Genomic DNA, 27,976 nt, shown 5'->3' with positions numbered 1-27,976 from the left:
AGAATACATTTATAACTTAAATGGGTTTAAAAAATGTTTCTGAATTTTTTCCCTACTCGAGTTTCACATTTCTGGCCCTGGTATTTGTTTATGGAAGATTTTATTTCTCTTTAGAAATGGCTGCCGTCGAAATGTGTGTTAAGATTAGAAGTTGTTAATTATTATGATTAATTAAGTCTAGCAATTAGGTAAATAACACAAGTAGTCTAACGTTTAACAAGATGAGTAATACTTCTACTCAAGATAAGTTAACACGTATTGCTATTGTCAATTCAGATCGTTGTAAACCAAAAAAATGTCGACAAGAATGTAAGCGATCTTGTCCTGTTGTTCGCCAAGGTAAAAATAAAACGTTCTTTACTCGCAGTATTAAAATTTTTATATTAGTATAAGTGTTTATTTTCTGCCTTGATATTTATTTTATTTTTCTTTCTAAAAACTATATTTTTAATACATTTTTAAAGTTTATGACTAAAATTTTTATTTGTAAAATATTCACATTTTTAAAAATATTTGTTGTATATTGTATTCAATGTAGTATCAATTAATTGTTTTATTTCTTTATTGTGAAGACTAATGTTTTTCTTAAGGAAAACTTTGCATTGAAGTTGTTCCAACTTCTAAGCTTGCATACATATCGGAGCAGCTTTGTATTGGTTGTGGTATTTGTGTGAAGGTAATTATGAAAAAGTTAAATAGCTATTTTGATTTTATAACTTAATTAATATTAAATGATCAATGCATATGATCAAGCATTAGCGTATTTTAATATTAAAAAAATATTTAAAGTTGAAAGTTTTATAATGGAGTTTATAATGCTAGTTATAATAATGGTTACATAAGCTTTTAGGTTTGTTAGAACTTCTTTGTAGAAAAGTTTCTTAACAACACTTATTACATGCATTTAATGCAATTACTAAAACTGAAAGCAAAGGTATCAAAATTTGTTTACTCAAGGTTCAAAACTTTTATGCTAAGACTTCAAAATATAGATCAGTTATCTAAGTTTCCATGGTGTTACTATAACTATAGTTATGGAAATAAACAACAATATCAATATTTTATTGCTATTTAAAAAGAATATCAGTTTTTGGATTGATATCTACAATTTATGCATTTTTGTAATAAAGTTTGCTCAAGTAATCATTAAAATTTAAACCTCAAAAATAGAAGTATTCTTTTTTGAAGTATAAAAACTTTAACATTATTGTTTCTTAAGCTTTTATACAAGTTATCATAATTTTGCATCACAGTTATTATCTTGCTGAGGAGACAGTTATCTTTTGTTTATTTAATTGTGGTCTTGATCACAACTAAAATAAATGTTATTAAAAAATTTACCTGAAATCTTTAGGTCTAAAAAGTTGAGGCTATAAAAGTTGATGAAAGCTCAAAACTTGTTGAGTATGAGGTTGCAATTATTGACTTATATTATTAAAAAGCTCCTTTTTAGATGGTTAGAATCTCCACCTGAAACATGGAATAATGAACCTAACCAAAAAAATAATGAAAAGTTTTACAGTTTTATGAGTGACAATTTTTGAATTCTTTATCTAAAAAACTAAATTGTTTTTATGTAATTACTTAAAGTAATTAGATAAAATCAATTTCAAACATTGTAGAAACCAGGTCATTGAGAAAAAACATTGTCATATTTCAAAATGTGTTATCTCCAGAGGTTTTCAATATTTTGAGGTGGTACATACAAACTTTTCTAGTAGTAAAGATAATTCACACAAAAAGATTAAATTAATTCTAATGACTTTTGCTTCTATTGAGACAGATTAGACTTGCACAAAAGCCTTTTTTTTTTTTATAATTAGTTAAATTCTCAGATTAGATTAATTTCTCATTTTAGAGAATTTTGAATCTTTTTAATTTTTTTTAACGTATCTTGTTTAACAATATAGATTGTGAAAGTTATGATTTTTCCTACCTTTATGAACATAAAAATTATTAAACTTGAATAATTAAGCATAAAAAACTTTCATTCTCTAAAAATCTTTATTGTTAGTCTTTGAAGTAACTTTTTATGTGTTAAATCTTATCTCTTGCAAAATTCAGCAAACCTACATGATCTTTGAGAAACTTTAATCTTCTCAAATCAGTGTTAATGGTTATCATCCTTAGGTTTGCAAAAGTCCAGTATTTATATTTTGGACTGGTCATGTATTAATTCACCTGTTTGTTATGAAACAAACAGTTATGGTTTGAATTCTATATTTTTTTTATAGAATTAAGTTCTCTCATTTTGGTTTTTTGTCCTTTTTTACCACTTTACTCAATCACCTTGCTTTTTGTTCTTTATTGTTTTTATTCCGGAGACTGTTTTTAAGTTTTTTAAGTTTGTTTGTTTTTTCTAATTTTATTTCTAAGTGATTCGACCAAACCCATAAATAATCCTGGTTTTATTTTATTTTTCTAAAATAATGTTTCAGAGATATTTTATCTCTGATATTTCAGTTGCTGAGATGTTCTTTTAAACCAGGGGTTCTTAAATGGTGGTCCATGGACTCCTGGGGGTTAATCTCTGTCTCTGTGCAGCGGCCTTGTTCGTCAAGGTTCGTGTTTCAGAGTTATAGCGTTAGGAGAGGGTTATAACCATAAGTAGCCTCCTCATCTGTAGTGGCCTTCTTGGCCTTGGGAAGGTGAATTACAAAAAAAAAAAAAAAAATTTATTCATAAACTTTAATGCTGATTTGGAATTACCATGTTTTTCTATACAATTAAATGAGTTCACAGTTGTTAATTAACCTTTCACCACGATCAAAGGGTTTGACAATTGGGGCTTTTTCAAAAAGGTTTCAAAACTGTGATCTTTAACACTAAAATATCGATTTCCATAATTTATAAATGGTACCACTGAATAGTGCATATTTTTTCTTTCTTTTGATATTATTTATATATGTTTTAATGTAAAAACAAATAATTTTTTTGTTGTTGTTGTTGTTGAATTTTTCTAAAAAACATTTTTGTTAAATTTTTCTAAACATTTTTTAATTTTATCAAGCAGTCTAAGGGTTAAATATATTTCTTAGGTATATTCAGAATTCATGAAAAAAAATTTTGTTTTCTTTCCTTGATATACAAATAACTAGCCCACAGTAAAAATAATTAGCTTGTACAAATAATTAGCCCACTGTAAAAATATTATCTTTTATGTTTTAGGCTGAGCATTCTTAATCTAAGTTAAGGTTTTTCTAGATTTAAAACTAAAAAATAATGTTGTCACAAAATCAAATACCCCATACTCCCTAAAATAAGTTGTCACAAAATTGCTAACCCCTCCCCTCACCCCTCCCTTCAACCCTATCACATGGTGTAATTTGTAGCCCCCTATGTCTGGATTGCAGGCTGAGGTGAAATTTGTCTTTGATTTATAGACAGGCATTGGTAACCAAAACTTTACCAGGTAGTTTTAAAGTTGTATTTAAACAATTAGTCAAATTGGTTAATCATAACAGTCTTCTGCTGTCAAGAGAGACTTTTTACAAAGTTTTAATAACAGAATAAAGTTTTGTAAAAAGTTTTCTGCTCTCAGCCAGACTTTATACAAAATTTTGTTCTGGCCTGGATGCTGAACGCAATAAGTTTATTATTTCATACTACTGTATATATAAAATTATAAAACCAAAAAAATGTCTTTAAAATAACACAAAATAATTTCTGGTTGAAAATGAGGAATTCGTATCTATTGTGTTCATAAATTGCACTTAAAGCCCTAATACTGTTTTCAACATGTTTGCATGAAACTTTCAACTAATGTCACATTGTAATGTTGCTTCTCTTTTTCTTTTCTATCAATACTGTCTCTTGTGCCAACTAAAGTTCATTCTTGTGTTACTAGTCATTCAATCAAGTCTCATCCTTTTACTGTTACTGTTCCTAAGTGCTCCAAAAATTCTTATTTGTCTAGTTTTTTTTCCTCAAACATCAGTTCTTTAGAATTCGCTCCCTTCTTGTTTTCCTGATTCATATAATTTGCAATCTTTTAAGTCTTATGTTAATCATTATCTTGCTTTATAAACTTCATCTTTTTTCTTCCAGTAACTTGTTGGAAGTGAAGATGTTTAAAAAAAATACCCCGGTTTTCAGCCGTGCTATCTATAAATACTAAAATTAGAGATAGAATTAATACAGATGCAAATATTAAATAGACCTTCATCAAAGATTAAATTGAATTTCCAGGAATTAATTGCTGTGCAGTGCCAGAATTCATATTGACAAGATTTTGTATCATTTATAAACTAAATAAGGTAACATAATTTTGTGCCATTACATTGCTCAACAGAGTCTATTGATAGTCTATTCAAAGAGACACTAAGTAAAATATTCTCCTTATTAAAACAGTAAATAAAAAATATAAATCTTGTAATAATTTTTAAAACTGAGGAGTGTTTAGAAAAGGTTGGGAACCCCTGTTCTAAACAGTTGTCATTTATATTGGGTTTTAATGTTTTTTTATGGCAACTGCTTTAACACTGCCATTATGTTGCTTTAACATTGTCATTAATTAATGATTTTTTTTTATTCTTTGGTTGTGTGTTTCTTTTTAATGGGCTGGTAAATAATAGAATATATATATATATATATATATATATATATATATATATATATATATATATATATATATATATATATATATATATATATATATATATATATATATATATGTATATATGTAAATTATATTAGTGTATTTTACAAATAGAGTGCTCAATGTTCTTAAAAAACAGAGCAATAATAAATTAGTAAAAAACAAGTTTCGCCATTGCTGGATCATCAGGAAGAGTTACTAAATCTCAAAAAAAATTCAATTTATAGAAAAAAATATTTTACAGCAGGTTATAAATTATTATCAACAAAATTTTGATTACTATATTTTTTTGGTTAACGGGAAGTTACAGAACGTAATTATTAAATAAATTTCTTTGGAATGGAGATTTTTCTTGGAGAATTTTCTTGATGTCACATTTAACCTCTCAGAAAGTTCCTATAAGCCCTACAAAAAGCCTAATAGCGAATTAGTATATTAATGTGAATTTGAACCATCCCCCTCAAATTCTAAAATTTGAGGGGGATAGTTTTCGAATTCACATTAGTATACTAATTCGTCATTAGGCTTTTTGTAGGGCTTATAGGAACTTTCTGAGAGGTTAAATGTGACATCAAGAAAATTTAATTCGAGCTAAAATTTGAAAAGAAAATTGCAAAAAAGCGTAATAGAAATAGAAACATAATTTGGTTCAACATAATTTGGTACAGCAAAAATGTTTCAACAAGTATAGGTAAAATTTCGAGCTAAAATTTGAAAAGAAAATTTTTCTAAAATTAGTAGACAAACATTTTCCTCCCTCTAAAAAATTACATAAGATTTTTAACAGAAATACCATTAAAGTAAGTTATAGTTGTACAAAAAATTTAGAAAGAAATATAAAAGGCCACAACTACGCGTTAATTAATAAAAATGAACATATAAAAGAAAAAAACACTGATTATTGTAATTATAAACAAAAAATAGATTGCCCTCTAAATGGAAAACGCGTTTCGAAAAATGTAATTTACAAGTGCATTGTTTCCTCACAAAAGAACCCTGATAAACAATATATTGGCTTAACCGAGGGGGAATGGAAAAAACGTTATGCCAACCACAAACAATTGTTTAAACACAAAAAATATTCAAAAGAGACTATGCTGTCAAAATATATTTGGGATTTAAAAAAAAAAAAATTAATTTACAATAGTCTATTCTAAAATCTGCCCTTGCCTATAATAACATTTCCAAAAAATGTATGCTATGGTTGCAAGAAAAATTTGAAATAATTACTCATTTAAATCAAGAAAATTTATTAAATAAAAAATCTGAATTAATTTGTAAATGTAGGCACAAAAATAAATACCTCTTAAAAAATTATAAAAACAAATGACCAAATTAAACTATCTCCATTCCAAAGAAATTTATTTAATAATTACTTTCTGTAACTTCCCATTAACCAAAAAAATATAGTAATCAAAATTTTTTTTATAATAATTTATAACCTGCTGTAAAATATATTTTTCTATAAATTGAATTTTCTTTTGAGATTTAGTAACTCTTCCTGATGATCCAGCAATGGTGAAACTTCAAGTAGAAGAAAAAAGTTAGATAAGTGTTTTTTACTAATTTATATATATAGCATCGATGTCGTTTCAGAGCACAGTGCGGTTATTCTGTTCTTCTCTAAATTGAATTATGGCAAGCAGTTTAGTTTCATTTGAAAATAATTTACGATTGACCTAATTATATTCAGCAGGTCATTTACAAAGATCACAAAGAGTATTGGTTCCAATTAGAACATGGCAACCGGTTTATTGGTTTTTTGTTCAATTTTATCAAAACCAAAAACCTTCTCAAAACCCAAAACCAAAGATCTCTAAGAATATTGGAGCTGTATTAAAAACTGGGATAAGGATTGGGATTTTTGGCTTTTGTAATGTAGTCCTATTATATTCTAATATTGACTAGTATGGCGTAGAGTGCAGGTGCTGTGATCTGTTGCAAGAACACACCCCTGATGAGTAGTGTTATTGCAGGTCTCTGGCTATCCGAAATGTCATTAGTGATCGCAGTGCAGTCCTGAAGAGGGGGATCACCATTCATCCACTTCTTAATTCTAATTGGTTATTATGGCACCAACATTTTTTTACCTCTTACATCTATGAACTTTAGCGCTTTGTGAGCTTTTTGCAATCTTTGTGTCGCATAAACAATTAAAAACTGGTCGTTATTATACATTACTGAATAGATTGATAGTTTAAAGATTTCTTGTTTTGACAAGCTAACAAGTAATGTGGAAAACACAAATATCATGAAAATATATATAGTTTTGAAAAGCACTTTGATATTGCATTTAGTTTTATTTATTTCAATTTTTTTTTACCAAATGTTAATAGATTACATATTTACAGAATCTTTCAACAATATTTTTATTTTAATATACTTTAAATAAAATCGTGCACCCATATTTTAAATAAAATAGTATTTCTAAATTTTGATCCTTTTTATGTTCTTCCTGTTTTTAAAACTAAATTTAAAAATATTCTTTCTATGAACATTTTAAAATTCTACTAAAAACGTATGTAAAATGTATTTGTTAAATCTTCAGCATATTATATATTTAAATGTTAATATATTCTATCTTTGATTATGTTAAATCTTTAATATATCTATATATTACAAATAAATATTTACTTTTTAAGGTTCTGGTGATAAGATCCTTATACTTTTTTTTCCAAAACCTAGCTTTATATTGTTAGTACACTGAGTTGTTTATTTTTTTTAAAAGACTTTTATGTTATTATGTATCACGGCTAACATTGTAGAGTGAAGGAAAAAAAAAATTAAACAACAAAAACAAGTTTTTTGTCAACATTTAAGATTTCCATCATTATTTTTGTAATTTTGACTTTAGTATTACTTTAAGTATTATAAAAGTTTTTACATTACACTTTTATAAACAGATCACATACATAATTTTTAGTTAAAACTAGTATATTCAGTTACTCAGTTTAAAAAAAGTTATTGAGTTGTCATAAAAAAAAGAAAGATTAGAAAAGAAAAAAGAAACTTAAAAGAAATTATGAAAAGTTCATTAGATTCAATTTAAGGTAATAATGAAAAAGATGTAAATGTTTCTGTACATTGATAAAAGTTAATGTTTAATAATGAAAAAAATTTAATTTTTTATTTTAGCTTAAAAATGAAAAACTTTCTTTTAGTTTACAGATCTAATTCCAATATATCAATCCTGTAGGTTTACATTTGATTTATAGAGCAATAATAAAAACTTGCTTTTATAATACCAGTTATCCAGTTTTACAATTAAAAAAAAAACTGAAAACCGGTTTTTACTGAGGCCTTAGTTCCAATAGTAACTCTTGGGGAACACCGCTGGAAATCGGCACCCAGTCTGATATTGCTTTGTCCAGAATTACTCTTTGTTTGCGGTTTAGATAAAAGTAAATAAATTTATAAAAAAATATCTTTTATATGATATTGTTTTGTTTTTATTATACTCATGTTTTTTCTTTGGTTTTAGAAATGTCCATTTGAAGCTATTACTATTATCAATTTGCCAAGTAATTTAGAAAAAGATACAACACACAGATACAATGCTAATTCTTTTAAATTACACAGGTGTTGTTTTTTTAAAATTACGGAGTTTTCTTTTGAATTTTATAGTTAAATATTTCTATTTTTAATAACAATACAATGTTTTATTTAGGTTACCAATGCCACGTCCAGGAGAAGTGTTGGGTTTAGTTGGTACCAACGGTATTGGTAAATCTACTGCACTTAAAATTCTTGCAGGAAAATTAAAACCAAATCTTGGAAGATTTTCTGTATGTTTTTATTATAAATATACAACTATATTATATTATAGGTTTAAAAATATGTGTGTACAATGTACACGCACATGCATATGTATTTACACTGTACACACATATGTATTATGTATTTTTAGTCCTTAAAATGTCGACTTTACTGCTGACCTAAAAATGTAAGAGGTTGGCAAAAAATTCGTGACCTCATTTCTATGTTTTATGGTGACCCCTTTGCATCTTTTTTTGCTGACCTGATGCCCACATCTAACAGTTTACAGGCATTATACATTGTATGCAAATATAATGTATGTATGTACACAGGCAATTTACGTTGCTTTTGCTGTGCACAAATCATTGTTGATGATATATATTTATATGTATCTACTACAACAGCTTTAGGTCAGCACATTATAATATAATCTGCTTACTTAAATTTTTTGAATCCAATCTTCCAACCAAACTCATGTATATATATGTGTGTGTATATACATACACACATATATATAACTACATACATATCTACATGCATACATACGAACATACATACATACATAAATATATGGATATATGTATCTGTGTGTGTGTATATATACATACACGTGTGTGTGTATATATATGTATATATATATATATACATACATACATACATACATCAAGCCTTCCCTGTAAGCGCGTGCGGTTGGACGCCTTATACATCCATGCTTAAAGGTATTTTTTTAGACAACTTGACCACGTTTTTTTATAGTAAGCGTTTTAAGAATTTGCGGCAAAAAAAAGCTATAAGAAACTAGAGAATAAATCAGCAATACTCAATGAAAAGAACCGAAGACCAAAATAGAAAATCTAAATAAAATAAGCTAAAAAAGATTTATAAATAAAAAAAAAAAATTTTTTACAAAAAAATAATATACTTAGATATTTACAATTTTTGTTTTCTTATTTTTAGAGCATTTGTTATTTTTCACTACCAAAATTGATACAAGTCGAGTAAAAAAGTAGATAAGAATATAACGAAAATAAAAATATTTTTTGATATACAACTTTTTTGCAACTTTTTTCAGTCAGTATATAAAGAAAATACTTTATAAATTGTGCTAGAAACATGGACAGTTTTTAAATTTGTTTTTGAATTTGTTTTTCAAATGTCTTTGCTAAACTTTACTGTTTTTATCAATTGACAGGAAAGCGAGAAAACTAATTGATATTTATTTGTGAAAAATTTTATTTTTTTTAAATGAGTTTTCATGTAAAAAAAATGAAACGACGCTGCAAAAATTAGTGGGCTAGTGCATTGTTAATTTACTTAACTTTCTTAACAAAATTTTTAAGAGCCTTTTTAAAACTTCTGTTTAAGTTTTTAAATACATTTTTTTCAACAGCAATTTTTAGGTTCATTATCTCTAGTAATTCATATTAACATTGGAAATTGGGCAATATAAAAGAAACAATTTCATATATGCTTCATATGCGGTAAATATATTTATTTAAAAATGTCATTCTTTTAATTAACTTATTCCATCATTAACAAAATTTATTAATCAAATAATATCTTTTACAAATATATAACAATATATTTTCTTATTTTCCTATTATATAATAATTGAGAAAAAACGTCAATATAACAAAAACTTTTTTAAAAACGAAAAGACGTAAAAATGAATAAACAAATTAAGGTAAGGAAAAAAATGAATAAAATTTCATATAGTTCTAGCGTAGATAGCAAAATAGTTTCTTGACTGATAAAAATCCTGAATAAATTGCATATCAAAACTTTCAATTGTTGTTAAATCGTTATAAAAGATGTTTTTTTCAACAACGACTCTTAAAAAAAAGAATAAAATAGTTGTATAAAAATTTTATAAAAAATTTTTTTTTTTTAAATTACTTTTTTTAATTAATAATTTTTCTAGTTTATTTAATTAAACTTGATATTTTGTTACAATTTTGTTTTCTTATTTAAGAATTGTTTTTTTTTTCTCAGTAAATAAGTTTAGCTTTTTGCCGCAAATTATCCAAGCCCTTTATAAGTTAAAAGATGCGAACTGCCCTGGTCAGTCATTCTAAAAAAATTACTTTAAATGTGAAAGATCAAGGCGTGTAATCGCACTTGCTTCCCGGGAAGATTTCATACATACATATTCTTGGCATTCTACCTCACAACTTTTTGATCCAATTTGTCAATTTTATTATATTAATAAGTTTTTCCATATCTTAAGCATCATTAGGCATTAGTTTTTGACATTACCTTTAATTCCTCCCATAAAATCTGATAGGAGAGAGTTCTTGTGATTAAGGAGGCTAAATCTTTTTTTTATTCAATATTTGATCGTTCTCAACTCAGTCAAATAAATTAAACAAGTTTTTGAAAAATATGCTTTAGATTTAAGCTTCAAGTCATTTTTTTTTGAAATAATTAATGGCTTCTCATTAACCCTACTTTCCAAAGGTGTAGCATAATTTTTTAAGTGTACAAGTAAACTAATTTTGTCATTACTCTATTTTCACTAAGTCCCCTGTGGTATTCTAATCAAAACAGTCCTACACCTTAACACTACATCCACTATGTTTTACAGTCAATAATACACCTTATTTTATCGTAAATTCAAAGATTTTTTTTCCCACACAAACAATTTTATCTTGAGACCAAAGATTTAAAACTTCGACACGTGAGTCCGCTTTTACAGTCATTGATGGTCCTTTTTTTATGTAGTTTTGCCCACTTTAGCATTTTTATTATTCTTATGATTTTTATCAAAGTATTTTAACCTAAATACTTTTAAATTATCTAATAGTGCAAAAAATAAACATAAAAAATAGCATTTAAAAAAAAGTTAATGCCATTCGAATAACTATGAACGGTAGTGTGTGTGTGTGTATGTATATATATATATATATATATATATATATATATATATATATATATATATATATATATATATATATATATATATATATATATATACACACACGCATGCACATATACATGCTTGGTCGGGAAGCGGGTGCAACATGGCCACAGCTTTTTAGATATTTTGAAAACATTTCAAAAAGCGCAAAAAAGAACCAAACTTGATGGAAGACAACTACTAAAACAAGTTAACTAATAAAAGAAATGAATTCTTAACATAGTAAAAAACTTAACTAAAACAAAATAAATTATGTTTAGAATAAATTATTTCTAAACTTCTCACTTTTGTAATTTTTATTATAAAATTAAGCAACACTTTTATAAAAAGTAACAACTTACTATTAATGATTGTTTAGTAAAGAAACAAACGTTCTTTATTAAAGTCTATAATATAATTCTTTATTTAAGTATTTATGTTTTATTTTAACAAAATTCTAATAAAACTAACGTTAGTGGAATTATATAATAAATAAAAAAGTAAACATATTTTTATAATCATGCTTTGCGTAGTTTGCAATATATAATATAAGTTTAATATATTTAAAACAGTTCTTGTTAAGATAAACAAAAGAAATAATGAAATCATTGCTGTAAAAAAATTCCTTTTTCTTATAGCAGAGTCTTTATAATGTTTTAAAAAATTCTGCAATTTACCAGACCACTGAAACAGCGGTCTATAATGATCAGTTTTCAAACTGCACACTTTGTATAAATTTAATAACTTTATATTTTACTTAAGTCCATCAGTTTATTTTACTATAATATACAATTAAAATTAATATATAAAAGGCATATTACATTCTAAATAATGTTTTTATTTTGTCTTTTGCAAACTAGAAGCAGGTTTCTATTGCATTAAATTATTAGAAAACAAACATTAATGGTTAAACTGATAAGGTAAAATATGTTTATGAAGAGGAAGTGGAACTGCTTCACAATACTGCTAATGTATTTAGTGAGAAGGCTTTTTAATATTTGTGTATGTTTTTGTCCTATATATATATATATATATAGGACAAATATATATATATATATATAGGACAAATATATATATATATATATATATATATATATATATATATATATATATATATATATATATATATATATATATATACACACACACATACACGCACATACATATACACACACAAACACACACGCGCACACACACACACACTTAGTCTTGCACAAAACATAATTTCTTCGATTCATGATATTAGTTTTTATATATAAAAATGTGTGGTCTTATTTATAATGGTGAAGCGGCAGTGTCTGGAGTTGTGTTATCTAGAATTAAGTTTATATATATGTGTATTGTGCATAAACTGCTAATCAAATAAAAGAAGGAATCTAGAAATGGAGGGCTAACCTCAGGTAGCATGACAAATATCAAATAGAGTGCCAAGTTCTATTCCTTAACTTTTTTTTAGTGCACTTTGTTGAGTGTTAGACGAGTATTAAATCTCTAATTTATGAACAGAAAAGCTAAGGCATCGTTTTTATCAAGTTAATTTTAGATAGGTAACTAAAATCAATAAGTAATAAGCAAAAAGACTTTTTTGCCCCATTAGCTGGAAAAGGTTGCATTAACTTCTCTCTCACCCTTTAATTCTGATCCCCCTGCACCCTTTTAGTTCCTTTACTGTCTAGAGCGGGTTGTATTAAAAAATAATCCTGCATCAGCCCCTGTTTTACCAAGACAGAAAATCTTTTTTCCATAAATGATTGTAGTTCTTATTTTACTACTATTTTAGTTAAAATATTTAATTTATTATTTTAATATATAATAATTTCTGTATTTAACTAAGAACATTTGTCTTTCAACTACACTTAGTAAAGTTTTATTTTACTATTATTTATTTTTGCTGCAAATTGTAAATAAATGAATAAATGATTTATAAATAAAATTAAAATTAATGATTGTGTGTTTGCGCTTTTTTTCTATAATAGGAATTTTAGAAATGTATATATATTTAGAAAAACCTTGTTTTATGTAACAATAATAATTTTTATAATTATTTTAAAAAATGTTTTAAAGAATTGTCTACTTAGTATTAAATATTCAGTTTAAATAATTTCTTCGAGCAAGAATTAACTATTTAATAATTAATTAATAAATAATTAATACGCCATTTGTACTGATGATAAAACATGTTTTATTTTAAATGCAAATTAAATTTTTATTATAAAAAGGTGTATAAAACAACAATAAAACACTGTGAAGTTGTTTAGACCCTTGTTATCAAATGTATTTATACTTTATAATGTTATCAAATATATTTATACTTGATAACATTATCAAGTATATTTATTCTTGACTAGCAGAAAGCAACCTGTAATACGGTTTACGGTCGGTCTGTTACTTAATTTATAGTGGCTGTTTTCCACAATTTAAAGTTACGAAACCTTAACTAATACCCTGTAAGAAAAATACTTTCAAATTAAAAAATAAAACCATCTGTAAAATTAAAAAAATTAATTTACCAATTATTTAACGTTACTTGAGTAATTTACAACTGACATAGGTCAGTGTATGGCAGAACCATTTTCCTAGACACTGCTAAGTTCAACACAATACGTTTTACTGACACAAAATAATAACACTTCATCATGCTTTAAATTGACGGAAAATTAAAGCTAAATTCTTGTTTTATTTTTTATAACATGAACTTTAATTAATAAGATTAATATGAATTGAGCGTAAATTATTCATGAGTTATTAATTTTTTGGTATCCCCTTGATACATGTTTCTTTAAAAAAGGAAATTGTCTTTAAAACGTTAAATGCACACAACAAAATAAATTTATTATAAATAACTAAGCAATTGAGTACAAATACGTTTCAAAAAAAAAAAAAGTTAATTTACAATCAAACATGTGTATAGCAAATTGCAAAAATATGTAAACTTTGATCTTTTATAATGCATTAATGCGTCATATGACAAACCTAAAATAAAAATTGTAACAGATAAATAGACATAAAAGGAAAAAAAACAAAAGAAAAAAAAAACTGAAAAACAATTTACCTGCTTTTCGGTAGCCTGTTGTCATACTTAAACTGCTGTCATGATGCAGCTTGTCGGTGTTGTTTTATGACATTATTTCAAATTGGCTTTTAGTAACATTTAGTTAAATTTAAAAGGCATTACAATAGATTTAAAATATTTTAATTAAAAAGAAAAAAATAAATGCTTCAAGGAGCCAAACTAAAAACATTAAAGATAAAAAATCAAATATAGATATAAATAAATTGCATTTATATAGCTAAATAGTCTTGGCTTATAGTAAATTTTAAAAGCAGTGTTTTCAATAAATTAAACTACCAATTAATTATTTTCAACAAATAGAATGTAGCATCATATTATGATAATTTGGTAATGAATTAATTTAACTATATTTAAGTTTAGTTGGTGAAAAACAAATAAAATTTTAATTAAAAAAGACAAAAATAAACCAAATATACAACAATATATTATTAAAAAAATTACAAAATTAAAAAAAAAATCACTGAAGAAAAAGTGGCAACAAAAAAGTTATAAATATCTTCACTGATAGAAGTCATTTACAACCTTTTGGTTGCTTAAAAACAAATTTAATAAAGGTAATAGACATGTTAAGATATGAAAAAATGTAAATGATTAAAATGATTAAACAGAATATAACTTACTTGAAAGATATGATAAGATGTATTAAAACAGATATAATAGAAACGTGCTTTTTTAAATGTCAGGAAATTCCAATCTCAAAATTCCAGAACAGAAGAAAAAATAACAGCGCACAAATGAAACTGTCCATCACTAAGTGTAACAAAACAACCAAAATTAACAAAAAAGTAAAACCGCATTTAACTTATTGCATTACATTATTTCAAATTAAATTACAATTAGCATATTCAATTATTTACATTATGATTATGATTAGCAATTTTAATCAATGCCAAAAATAACTCATCTATTTATAAATAAATCATCAATTTTATTTAATGCTTAAGATTCGTCAATGCGTCTAACTCATTACGCAACTAATTAGTTTATTTACTAAAATGTGCAGTAAACATATCTGGACATAAGAACCAATTTGTCTTAACTCCATTTTTTGTGAATGAGTAAAATACAAATTTTATATTTAAGTTTTTAAGCGACATTTCTTAAAGTACGTAAATATATAATAAGTTATGAAACATCAAAACAGCATCGTTCTAATTTTTCTTTTTTGTGATATTTTGACCTGTTTTAGCACAGATTGTCATCAGACGTAAAATCCAATACATTATAAAATAAAAATTTGATATTTATGTTGCATATTCTGTCTGGGCCATATAGCCTTCTAATCGTTATTTATTGTGGTTTAACTGCAATCAATTAAGTCTTAAATCCATTTTATGAGCCAAAAAATCTTAAAATAGTCTTTTTTACTATACTATCACATTTATACTTACAATGTACTATCACATTTAGCTACCAAAAATGTTTTAAATTGGCTTTTAAAGGTTACGTTACGTTCATAGTTTTTAACGTGACATAATTTCATGTTTGTAAACCAAGAAATTAAAAAAAATATTGAACTAATTGCATATATTTATATCACTTTAACTGACAAAAATTTACAATAAAAGGAAATCAGGTTTTTTTTTATAAATCGTATAAATGCGTCAATCGTAAATCTTAAAGAAAAAAAAAATGGTATTATGATACCATAATTACAAAAAATAAATAAAAATAAAAAAAAAATACCACATAAAAACTCAAAATCGATTTACCTATTTATAGTAACCTATGTTGACATGGCAGTTAATATAAACATTTATCAAAAATGTAACTTAATATCTGTTTCCAAGTACAAAAGGATTAACAATATTAAAAAACATAAAAATCAAATTAAGATATAAATTGCATTTTTGGCAAAATGTTGTCTTGGCTTTTAGTAAATAAATAAAAGCAGTAAGTTCCAATAATGAAACTACCAATTATTCATTTTTAACAATAGACACCAACGTGAAGGTAAGCCAAGCAGTCTATCAACACAAAACATCACAACAATAACACATAACAATAGAATATTTACACCCTTGATCCTAAAATCCAACAAAAATAACAAACAAAATTAAAATATGAAAGACAAAATTAGAAAACCAATTTAAAGTTAACTATATTTATCTTTTTACTAAACATGTAAATACATAAAAGTATATTTGCTTTTATATTCAATATTAGTTATTCAATTACTTCAAGTTTAGTACATTAGAATGCCCTAGATACAAAAAAAAAACTATAAACAAATATGGTTTTATATAACACATGTAAACACATTTTATAACAATATTAAATGACAGATATATTTATCAAAAACTATGAAAAAAAAAAATTAAAATAATAAAGTTATACATACAAAATGTACTCACAACCTACAAACAGTAAATAAGCCTAATGTCTATCAACTCAAAAGATAACAAAAAAACATCACAGCAACAACACACAACAATAGCACACACCATAAGTTAATTTAATATGTTTATAACATAACTTAAGTAAGATAACATTTATGTTTAACAGAACATAAGTAACAACATAAAGTAAAATGTTATTAACATACATTATTATGTATTTTTTGGCACTAAACACTGTCGTGTAACCCTCTGTTAAAAGTACATCACTTGGCTGGCAAAGTTGACAAATCTTACTCTACACGTTTACAAAGTCACAGCACTTTGAAACAACATAATATAAACATATGTACCAACTTTAGACACAATAGATATGTTTAAATATGTATGTAAGGTTAAATATATACCTTGTATACATATTTAAACACATTTTTAAAAACAATTATATAACACATATTAACACATACACAAACAATAAAAAACACTTTACATTATTATAAAAACACATTGATAAAACAACTATAAAGCACTTATTACCACATACATATACATATCAAAAAAGCATAAATGCAAACAATAAACGTGTATAAATAAAAAATTTAAAAATGACTCGAGAAAATTTAAAAAGATTCAAAATAAATAAAATATATATTTACAAACAATACTTCTTACCTTCTTTTTTTTTTCATAAAAACTGTAGTCCTCATAACAAAATTTAACCTTTACATACAATAACATGTGACATGCCATGTCAGTGTTGGCACAAAATTTTAATTTAATTTTTCTAAATTTTCTAAAAAAGAACAAAAATAGTTAATAGCATCACAGAAATTTTAAAGTAGTAATAACCAACTTTATGGAAATAGCATTAGTATAACTTTAAATAACATCCATACCGCTATTTTCCTTCTAAAAAATAAAATATTAAAACTGCTAAAAGAAAAGCTAAAACAAACAAAATATAAACGATTTAAAAAATTAAAATCCCTTCTACTTAAAATCCTTGTTACTTCATCTAATAAAAATTTAAATCCTTTCTACTTTATCTAATAAAAATGTATATACAACTATTTTATATACTTACTTCAATTATAATATTATCTTAACGATGATTATTTTAACGATGATTATTTTAACGACATCTTAGCGATGATATTAGTATGATTCTTTATGTAATATATCTAAACTAATAATTAAATTTCATAAGGAAAAAAGTTTCAACTCGCTTAAGAGATCTTTCTCCGATGATCGGGTGCATTTTGAATACTCGTTCTTTCGAAGCATAACTAATAAAATAACATTTAACATTAAACGTTTCTGTAGTATTAATATTAAGATAAGAGATCTAAACTCCCTCAAAATATTATTTTGAAAAGTTAATAATAGTGTTATATGCATAGAAGTTTTTTATTTAATTATGAAAAAATAAACTCTTTATAAAATGTCATTTAAAGTTTTTAATAATGTTTTTTTTATGTTTTTGATAAAATCAGTTATTATAACAAAACAAAAACAAAAAAATTAAAATATCAAAAGTGGCGCTAATGTAAGATTAAACATGTATTATTTTTTAGCTAAAAATTTTTTTTTTTTTTTTTTATATTTTTTAAATTTGGTAAAAGAAATTGTCTAAATAAATACCCTTGCACTTGCAAGATAATAAATAAAAAATTTTAAAATTATATTTCTTTTATGATTGCATTTTTTACGCGTCATATTTTTTCTTTTGCTAAACATTTTCAATGGAAAAGTTAAGTTTATAAAAATTTATTTGTTTTTTCTAAATTTACTATGTTGGTAAATTGCGCATTTATAAAATGTAATCATTCAAACTTCTCTTATCACTAAACCAATATAAAAAAATAAGTGGTTTTTGTAAAGTTAATTACGTCTCTTATCTTACCACTAAAATAATATCTTTATACTTGTTTTAATATTAAAAAATGTTAAAAAGTGGCTTGATTGAAATGTATACATATATACATATATATATATACATATATTTAAATATACAAATATATATATATATATATATATATATATATGTGTGTGTGTATATATATATATATATATATATATATATATATATATATATATATATATATATATATATATATATATATATATATATATATATATATATATATATATGAGACGGTCAGCTTCAAAACCGACCCTTTGCGCTAAAGCAAATTTTACAGGATGCGCCTTTTTTTGTGTGCAAATAAAAAAATAAAAATAAACATATGCACCTCATGTTTAGTCACTAATGAATGGTTTTCTATGTGAATATCAGTAATTGTGATTATCATTGAATAGAAATATTTAATTAAAGGGCATTTTTTTCCAAAAAGAGCCAGTTTTGATCCAGCCACTGCACATTTTAACAAAATTTTAATGGTTTTGTGATTAATTTCATTAGAACCTATGGTTATTTAAAGTCCACCGCGATTTCACACGCTTTTCAGTATTTTTACGCAATCTATGGACAATTTTAGAAAACTCTCTCCCCCTTTTTTTAGCAGGATAGCCTGCTAATGTTTTCAAAAAGTTAAATATATTTCGAAATAATTTTTGCCATGCATTAAATTTTTATTAAAATGCAATAACATCACTAATTATTAGTGATCATAAAAATCTCTGGCTTGGAGATCTTTTGTATTTTTGATTCTAGTTGTAGTTTGATTCAGAACATGCAGAGCAAGTGTCAACTCTAGGGGTCCCAAAACCTAGATTATACTCTGTATTGAATGTATTAGTAAAAAACCATTTGCTAACTTTTAATTGACTATCACACTTTTTGTTATACATCATCTACATTGCAGCAGTTGAGAGTTCAGCTGGTAAGTACTGCCTACATTTTGAGTGTGATCTACAGTAGTGCTTTTCACTAACTTGAAATGATTCTTTGAATTTATTTACTTTCTCTTTTTTCTCAACAAATTTCTCTGCTTTCCTGTCTCTACCTCTACTTTCTTTGGCTGAATTACCAGATTTGTGATATCTACTGATAACTCCAAGCAGTCTGTTTTTTTATGCCTAATATTCCTAAAAATGTTCTCCTACAAACTGGTATTTTTATAGGGGAAGAGACAGCCTTTGTAACAAAATATTTTACAGTAAATTCTCTTTTCCTATTCGATTCACCTTTAACACGTTTCGGCTGTAGGGATGAACAAGGCTTCAAAATGAAGTTGTCTTGGTCCATTTTCTTACTTGTTTGATAAAATCACTCATTGAAAGTGGTGGCATCACTCTGTGACAGGTAGTGACATTAGAAAGCACCCAATTTGTGCTTGCATGAAGGGATTTTTGGTGGACTCTTCTTTGAATGCCTGCAGAAAAATAGAAGTTAAAAATTAATAAACATAATTACAAATAATACTTCATCAGTAATGCATACCTAGCTTTCTTCTCCCTTGCTTGTTTTTTGTTTTCGGGGTCTGCCACGCGTTTGCATGACTGCAGTCTGCTTGTTTTTTTTTTTTCTTTTTGATCGTTTTCCATCGCAAAATTACAAGACATTTGTGCGAACAATTACTTTTGACTTTCGTCCAACATTTGCGTGTTGTCAGAAAGTAAAAACCATTAATTTAATTACAAATTAATCGTTTTTTAAAAAAGCCGCAAAAATGCAAATTTAATTGACCAGAATGTTTTTTAAAACATTCTGAATGTTTTTAACAATATAAACAATGTTTTTATTTTTATTTTTTTTATTAAATGTTTTTATTTTTGTTTTTTTTAATAAAATGTTTTTATTTTTATTTTTTTTACTGTAAATCATGCACGGAGTGCTGCTACATTGACTATCTTATAGCCTGACTTGCCAGGGAGTGCTGCTACATCGACTGATAAATAGCCTGGCTCGCAAGGGAGTGCTGCTATATCGACTGACAAATAGCCTGACTCGCACCAGAGTGCTGCTACATCTACTATCTTTTAGCCTGACTCGCAAGGGAGTGCTGCTACATTGACTGAAGGTTTGGTTGGGGCAGGCAGTCTATCAATTAATAAAAAAAAAAAATCCGGTCTTGCATTTTAACTTTTACTTTTTGTTACCAAAATATGGAAGAAAACTTTCAGACAACATATAAGTGTATATATATATATATATATATATATATATATATATATATATATATATATATATATATATATATATATATATATATATATATAATTGTTGATGTTTAGAATCCTCCGGATTGGCAAGAAATTTTGCAATACTTTCGTGGTTCTGAACTGCAAAATTATTTTACTAAAGTTTTAGAAGATGACTTAAAGGTCTATTACTTTATTCTTGTTTTTTAATTTGACATTATTTTACCTTTGATTATGATTTATATTTTTATTAAATTATAATATAAATATATAAAATATTATTTTTTAGCTTATTTCATCATTTTGTTTTTAATATGATAACTTATTTTTAATGTGGAGAACTTGTAAATCTTATATATAGAAAAATAATTATAAATATTTAAAATAAAATATCACAGGTTTTGTTGTATTTTTTATTCTTATAGTGTGTGTTTCTTGTTGCGTAACACTGTTATGCAACAAAAGACACAATATTTATCTACTTTTTAAAATTATTTATTATTTAGAACTTTCTTATCTTGAAGAAAAAAACGCTAAAAATCTAAACAAATAAAAGCCCAGATAAATTGTTTGAGTATTATTAAAGAATGATTTTAAAACTTAATAACAATAATATTCTGAAAAAAACTTTTTTTTAAACTCATAACTTATATATTTATTATGTCTATTAACTTTTGATCATATAATACAACATGTTTATAATGGCATAAAATGTTTATGCTCATAATAATGCTGTGAATCAAAACCTTTTTAAAAATGAAATAAAATTTCTTCAAATCAAATTTGAATTTGACTTTTGATTTTGACTAATTTTTTTTTTATTGTTTTTATATACTCTGCAAGGCCAAGTCACTACAGTCGAGGTGGCCAACTTTTTACTCTTTTTTTTTTTTTTTACTGTGGTTACAACCCTCTCTCAACTCTGAAACACGAACCTTGACAAGCTTGGTTGTTGTGCAGAAAAACAAGCTGAATCTTGTACTACCAAGATATGGTGAACATTGAACTTCTCTTTTACAAAGCAAGTACTATACCACTACCATATATTTTTGGTTACATAGAGTTGGTTTCATTTATCTTATAAAATGTGGGTTCACTTTATTTTTAATGCCAAAAACATAGTATTATTTCTTATACAATTTTTAAGTTAGTAATAGCAATCACTAGATAATAACAAATTTACATGTGGCTGTAAACAACTGCTGTTGGAGTTACTTGGAGTAAAGAGTTATAGAGATGTTTTTTACACAAACCTACAATCTTTATTTGTGAATGATCTAGAAATAAAATTAACGTGAGGTTTTTAGTAAGGTCCCATAAATTTTAGATGAGATTCAGATATAATAAGTACTTTAAACTGAATAAAAATGAAGCTGGCTTATTTATTATACAGAAATAATTTTCATGACCTACAAGACAGGTCATTTGTCACGAAAATGTTAAATATGCTATAATACTGAAATACTTAGAGTTATGGTGGGTAAGTAAATATTTAGAATATAAAAATATTGTAGATCAAAAGATTTTTATTTGTTTCAATATTTTAACATTTTATTTGTCATTATTATTACTTTTAGTAGTGATGGTCAAAAATATTTATAAAATTTAAAGTCTGCAAGGTATTGAATAAGTTAAATAAATGTAAAGAATGAGTAATGAATGAGTTAAATATATGTAATCAAAAATTTCTATATTTCAATAGCAATCAATTGTATTTGTATATTATATGTACCTAAAAAGTTTATTGCATCAAAAATTGTTGTTCTTTTTAGGCAATTATCAAGCCACAATATGTTGATCAAATACCAAAAGCAATCAAAGTATGTGATTTGGTCATTTTTATTTGTTAAAATGAAGTTACTTTTGAAAAATTGAAATGTATTTTAGTTTTTTTTCATTTACATAATATATTACTTTATTAAAAGGTGTTTGAAACTTTTTGCATTAATTATAACTACAACTCCTATTGTTTTAAAATATAGGGAAACGTTATTGAATTTTTAAACAAAAAAGACGAAACCAACACTAAAGATTTGTACTGTGATGAGTTTGATTTGCAGCATGTTCTTACAAGAAATGTTGAGGAACTTTCTGGAGGAGAGCTTCAAAGATTTGCATGTGCAGTGGTGTGTGTTCAAAGTGCCCATGTGTAAGCACCTACTAAAGTCTAAGCTTTCAATATTTTAAAAATAAAATTCATAAGTTTTCTTTTCAGAATATTGTGCATATGTTTCAATCCGAAATAAAATTAATGTTTATTTTTTTATTATTATTCAGTTATATGTTTGATGAACCTTCCAGTTATTTGGATGTCAAACAAAGATTGAAGGCTGCCAAGGCTATTCGTAGTCTTTCAAAATCAGATAAGTAAGTTTTAGTAAAGCTGTACAGGTAACTATGAAAATAATTTTTTTCTTTTCTTTTTTTTTCTTTATGGTCAGCAAAAATTTTAATTTTTGCTGACCATTAAGAAAAAAAAGAAGTTTGTTTTTTGAAATTTGCCAACTGACTTGTCTAAAAGGGTCAAATTTGCCAAATAAATGACCCCCCTCCCCCATCCTCCTTGTTTATGACCAATTTTTTGTAATAACAGTTTGAACTACCATTAAGAAAACAGTATGAACTACCATTAAGAAAAAAAAGAAGTTTGTTTTTCGAAATTTGCCAACTGACTTGTCTAAAAGGGTCAAATTTGCCTAATAAATGACCCCCCTCCCCCATCCTCCTTGTTTATGACCAATTTTTTAAAATAACAGTATGAACTACCAAAGATACAGAAAATTTATATAAATCAACTTTTTTGTTTAAATTTTGAATAAGCCATAGCATATATAATAATATACTTTCAATTTGCTATTAGAATTTATATATATATATTTATATATGTGTGTGTGTGTGTGTGTGTGTGTGTGTGTGTGTGTGTGTGTGTGTGTGTGTGTGTGTAAAATAATGGTATAATATACTTTCAATTTGCTATTAGAGTTCAAATGGCATTAACTTATTTAAAAAGTGCTATCTTTTATGTTTTTGCACTATTAGATAACCTAAAAGCATTTTGATTAAAACGCTTTGATAAAAATAATAAAAATGCTAATGTGGGCAAAACTACATAAAAAATGGGCCATAGTGACTGTAAATGTGAAGTTTTTAATCTTTGGTTTCAAGATAAGATTGTTTGTCTAGAAAAAAATTGTTAAATGTATCATAAAATAGTGTATGTTATCAAATTTAAAACATGGTGGATGTAGTGTTAAGGTGTGGGGCTATTTTAGTTGGAATGTCACAGGTGACTTTGTAAAAGTAGAGGGAGTAATGACAAAAGTAGTCGACAAAAGTTTACCTAAGAAATACACTTTACACTTAAGAAATCATGCTACACCTTTGGAACGATGGGTTAATGGGAAGCCATTTATTTTTTCAGAAGAAAATAACTTAAAGCTTAAATCCAAAATAAATTTTTAAAAAGTTGAGAACAATCAAATATTGAATAGAATGATTTAGCCTCCCCAATCACAAGATCTTTCTCCTATCGAATTTTTATGAGAGAAATTAAAAGTAATCTCAAAACTAATGCCTAATGATACATAAGATGTAGAAAAAACATATTAGTTAGTGGCATAAAATTGATTTTGACAAATTGGAAAAGTCATTAAGTAGAATGTCAAGAATGTATGGCAGCTATTGTTGCTAAGGGTGATAAAAAGACAAGTAAATCATAAACTAATCTTATGGGACTTTATATTAATTTTTTGTGAACCTAAAAACATTGTTAATTTTTTCGATCTGGTATTGAATTTAAAAGTAGAATGTGGTTGATCGTTTTTATGCAGACTAAATGTGATTGGATGGTTTGGTTTGTTTAAAATTTGGTTTAGTGTGCTGAGACATACAGCATCAAGATTTCAATGGGAAGAATACCATTGTAGGTTGCAACACAAGGATCACAAGAAGTTGGTATTCTAGCTGCTTTTAGAAAGTGGTTTTGAAAGACTTGCTTCTTGGATTAATTTTTATTGGACGTAGAGGTGAGGACAATTGTAGGTTAGGTGGCTACAGTAATAAATGATGTAAGCAGATATAAACAAAAATTGAGACCACTAATTATTCAGTCAGTAATTGAGTCCACTAATTATTCAGAGTTGCTTAAAGAGATATTCTTATAGGGCAGTTTTATTATATAAGCTAGTCAACTGTTTGTCATATTTGAGACTTGAGTTGAAGTTAATGTCAAGGTATTTATATGAGTTAACAACTTCAAGAGCTTTACCTTTAAATGTTATAACTGGCTTTTGCACTTCGGCCTATAAAAATAACTTGGCATTTATTTCTTTTGTGTAATGCCTGTTGAGATGTTGTCATTTATGAGATTAAAAAGAGGATTGGGCCAAGAATACTTCTTTGTATTACTCCTGATGATACATCCAGTAGACTTGTTGCTGAATATGATTTGTTGTTTACAATTAATATGATTTCTCCAAATGCTATCAATGGACTTGTGTCATTGACTAGCTGAAATTGTTTTTTGTTGATTTGAACACTAAAATGGTTTCCTATATTTTATACAAGTTTGTTATAGAACTAAGTTCGTTTTCCATATTTTCCATTATCTAAATTAATACTCCATTCATTGGGAAACAGTATCTTTTTGTTTCTAGGGATTACAAGACCTCTTGTCGTGCTTAAATAAATTTTAGATTGAATTTTATAGTTATAACTTTCACAGTTGGCAATTATTTTATCTTGATTAATGTGTGAATACATTATGAAATTATGTTTTGCTTTATTTCCTCCACAACTGGCAACTGTCATTCTAGCTTAATTGATGCATGAATAAAGAGTTGTTCTACTGATTCTATTCTGTTGGATGAATAGAAATTTGTTTTTTGTTATTTACAGTTATTTATCAAAAAATTTTACGTGTTACAAAAAAAGAAAATAATAATTAGTTATGATTATTTTATTTATGAAAAAGTTTGTTGTTTCTGTGCATTAATAGTTAAAAATTGTTCGTAATTGCCCAGTTTTAATAGTAGTTTTTGTTTTGATGTTAAGATTTTCTTTTTATATTTAGAATGGCTGATCAAGTTTTTGCTTAAAACATCTTTCTAAATAGTTTTAGTTGATTTCATGCAATACTTCAAATAAGTATTATGCAATACTTCAAATTAATAATTTTCTTTTAGATATATTATTGTAGTTGAACATGATTTAAGTGTTCTTGATTATCTCTCTGACTTCATTTGTGCATTGTATGGAACACCAGGTGCTTATGGAGTTGTGACTATGCCTTTCACTGTCCGAGAAGGTCATTAGAGAGCTTTTTAAAATTATAAATTTATTTGAAATTTTTTATGCTATTGAGCTTCTATATGGCTTTGTTTGTAATATTTTCAGAATACTATGTGTACTAATTTTCTTACCTTTTTATTTAGGAATAAATATTTTTTTGGATGGGTTCATTCCTACTGAAAATCTTCGATTTAGAGAGGAATCTCTTACATTCAAAGTTTCTGAAAATGCAGAGGTGTTGTTTTGTTGTAGCGGAAACATGTTGTTTGTTGTTTTTGTTGGAATATATTTCTGTAAATTTTAATCCTAATATTTTTTTCTCAACTTCTTTTTTTCTTTTTTCTTTCTTGACTTAAAATTAAAATAAAGGATGAAGAAATCAAGCGTTCCCGTAGATACTGTTACCCTTATATGGAAAAAACATTAAGTAAGTCTTAATCTTTACTTAAAAATTTCTAAAAATATCTAAGAAAAAGTTTAAACTGCTTTTAAACTTTTTCTTAGATATTTTTAGAAATTTTTGTTTGTTTTAGAAAACTTTCAACTGAAAGTGCACGAAGGTCAGTTTACTGATTCTGAGATAATTGTCATGCTGGGAGAAAATGGCACAGGTAAAACCACTTTTATTAGAATGATGGCTGGGTTGTTACCACCTGATAATGAAGAGACTGTTCCACAGCTCAATGTTAGCTACAAACCACAGAAAATAAGTCCTAAGTCTAGTGGCACTGTTCGAATGCTATTACATACTAAAATAAGAGATGCATATATCCACCCTCAGTTTATTACTGATGTTCTTAAACCTATGCAAATTGAACGTTTATTTGATCAAGAAGTCCAAAATCTATCTGGTGGTGAATTGCAGCGAGTTGCCCTCACTTTGTGTTTGGGAAAGGTATTATTGTAATGTATTATTGCTTTAATTTTTGTCTAATTTATTTGGATTTTATTATGCTTTCATAATACTGTCTGATATTCTTATCATTTTTTCTCTATTTGCTATATATCATTTCTCTGTTTATTCAAATCATTATTTCCTCTTATTTTTTCCATTCAGCCTGCAGACGTTTATTTGATTGATGAACCGTCTGCCTACTTGGATTCTGAACAACGTTTACACGCAGCAAAAGTCATAAAAAGGTGAATTAGGTCAATTTTTTAATGACCGATATTGTTATTTATTTTTAAATGACAAGCTCTTGAAGTTTTTTTTTTTAATTTAAGATTTATTCTGCACGCAAAGAAAACAGGCTTTGTTGTAGAGCATGATTTTATAATGGCAACCTACTTAGCTGATCGAGTAATAGTATTCGAAGGTCAGCCTTCTATTAGCACAGTTGCAAACTCTCCTCAAACGTTGCTGAGTGGTATGAACAAGTTCTTAATGTCTCTCGAAATAACATTCAGAAGAGATCCTGCTAACTACAGACCGCGTATTAATAAAATGTTTTCCGTCAAGGTAGTCTTCTTTAGGTTATGCAAACTATATTAGAAGCATTTATAGTAATATGTGTTGCTGGTTGTTTTTTTTTGTTGTTGTTGTCAATATTAGAAGTATTTTAACGTTTTAAATTTATAATATTTTTGTCAACATTTATATACAATTATATGTTTTAGATTTTTTTTTGTCAACATAATCTTAACATTTTTGTTAATTTCTTGAAGTTTTTTTAACTGTCTTAATGTTTTACATTTAGAATTTTTATATATTTATATATCATATCTTTATCTCTTTTATTATCTTTACCGTATCTTTTATTATCTTTACCGTATCTTTTATTATCTTTACCGTATCTTTTTTCAACATTAAAAAAAGAGCAATAAAATATAATTTGTCGTTTTGTTTATTTTCAGGACCAAGAACAAAAGAAAAATGGAAATTATTTCTTCATTGACAATGATTAAATCTTAAAACAATGTATAAA

General features: G+C 25.9%; 1 protein-coding gene across 1 annotated transcript; it reads left to right on the top strand.

Moving 5' to 3' along the window:
- Window positions 1–54: 54 nt before the first annotated feature.
- LOC100213121 (ATP-binding cassette sub-family E member 1) lies at window positions 55–27,976 on the top strand. The gene is made up of 15 exons (XM_065811397.1): window positions 55–339; window positions 591–676; window positions 8,079–8,176; window positions 8,265–8,382; window positions 20,856–20,945; window positions 22,535–22,582; window positions 22,745–22,911; window positions 23,040–23,129; window positions 25,946–26,067; window positions 26,195–26,286; window positions 26,421–26,478; window positions 26,585–26,946; window positions 27,109–27,191; window positions 27,276–27,510; window positions 27,906–27,976. Exons 1-15 carry the CDS (start codon window positions 222–224, stop codon window positions 27,954–27,956), a joined length of 1,818 nt encoding a protein of 605 aa, XP_065667469.1. The 5' UTR covers window positions 55–221; the 3' UTR covers window positions 27,957–27,976.

Source organism: Hydra vulgaris, chromosome 12 (assembly GCF_038396675.1).
Source record: "Hydra vulgaris chromosome 12, alternate assembly HydraT2T_AEP".
NCBI classification, from domain to species: Eukaryota; Metazoa; Cnidaria; class Hydrozoa; order Anthoathecata; family Hydridae; genus Hydra; species Hydra vulgaris.
This window is presented reverse-complemented; position numbering and strand designations above follow the sequence as displayed.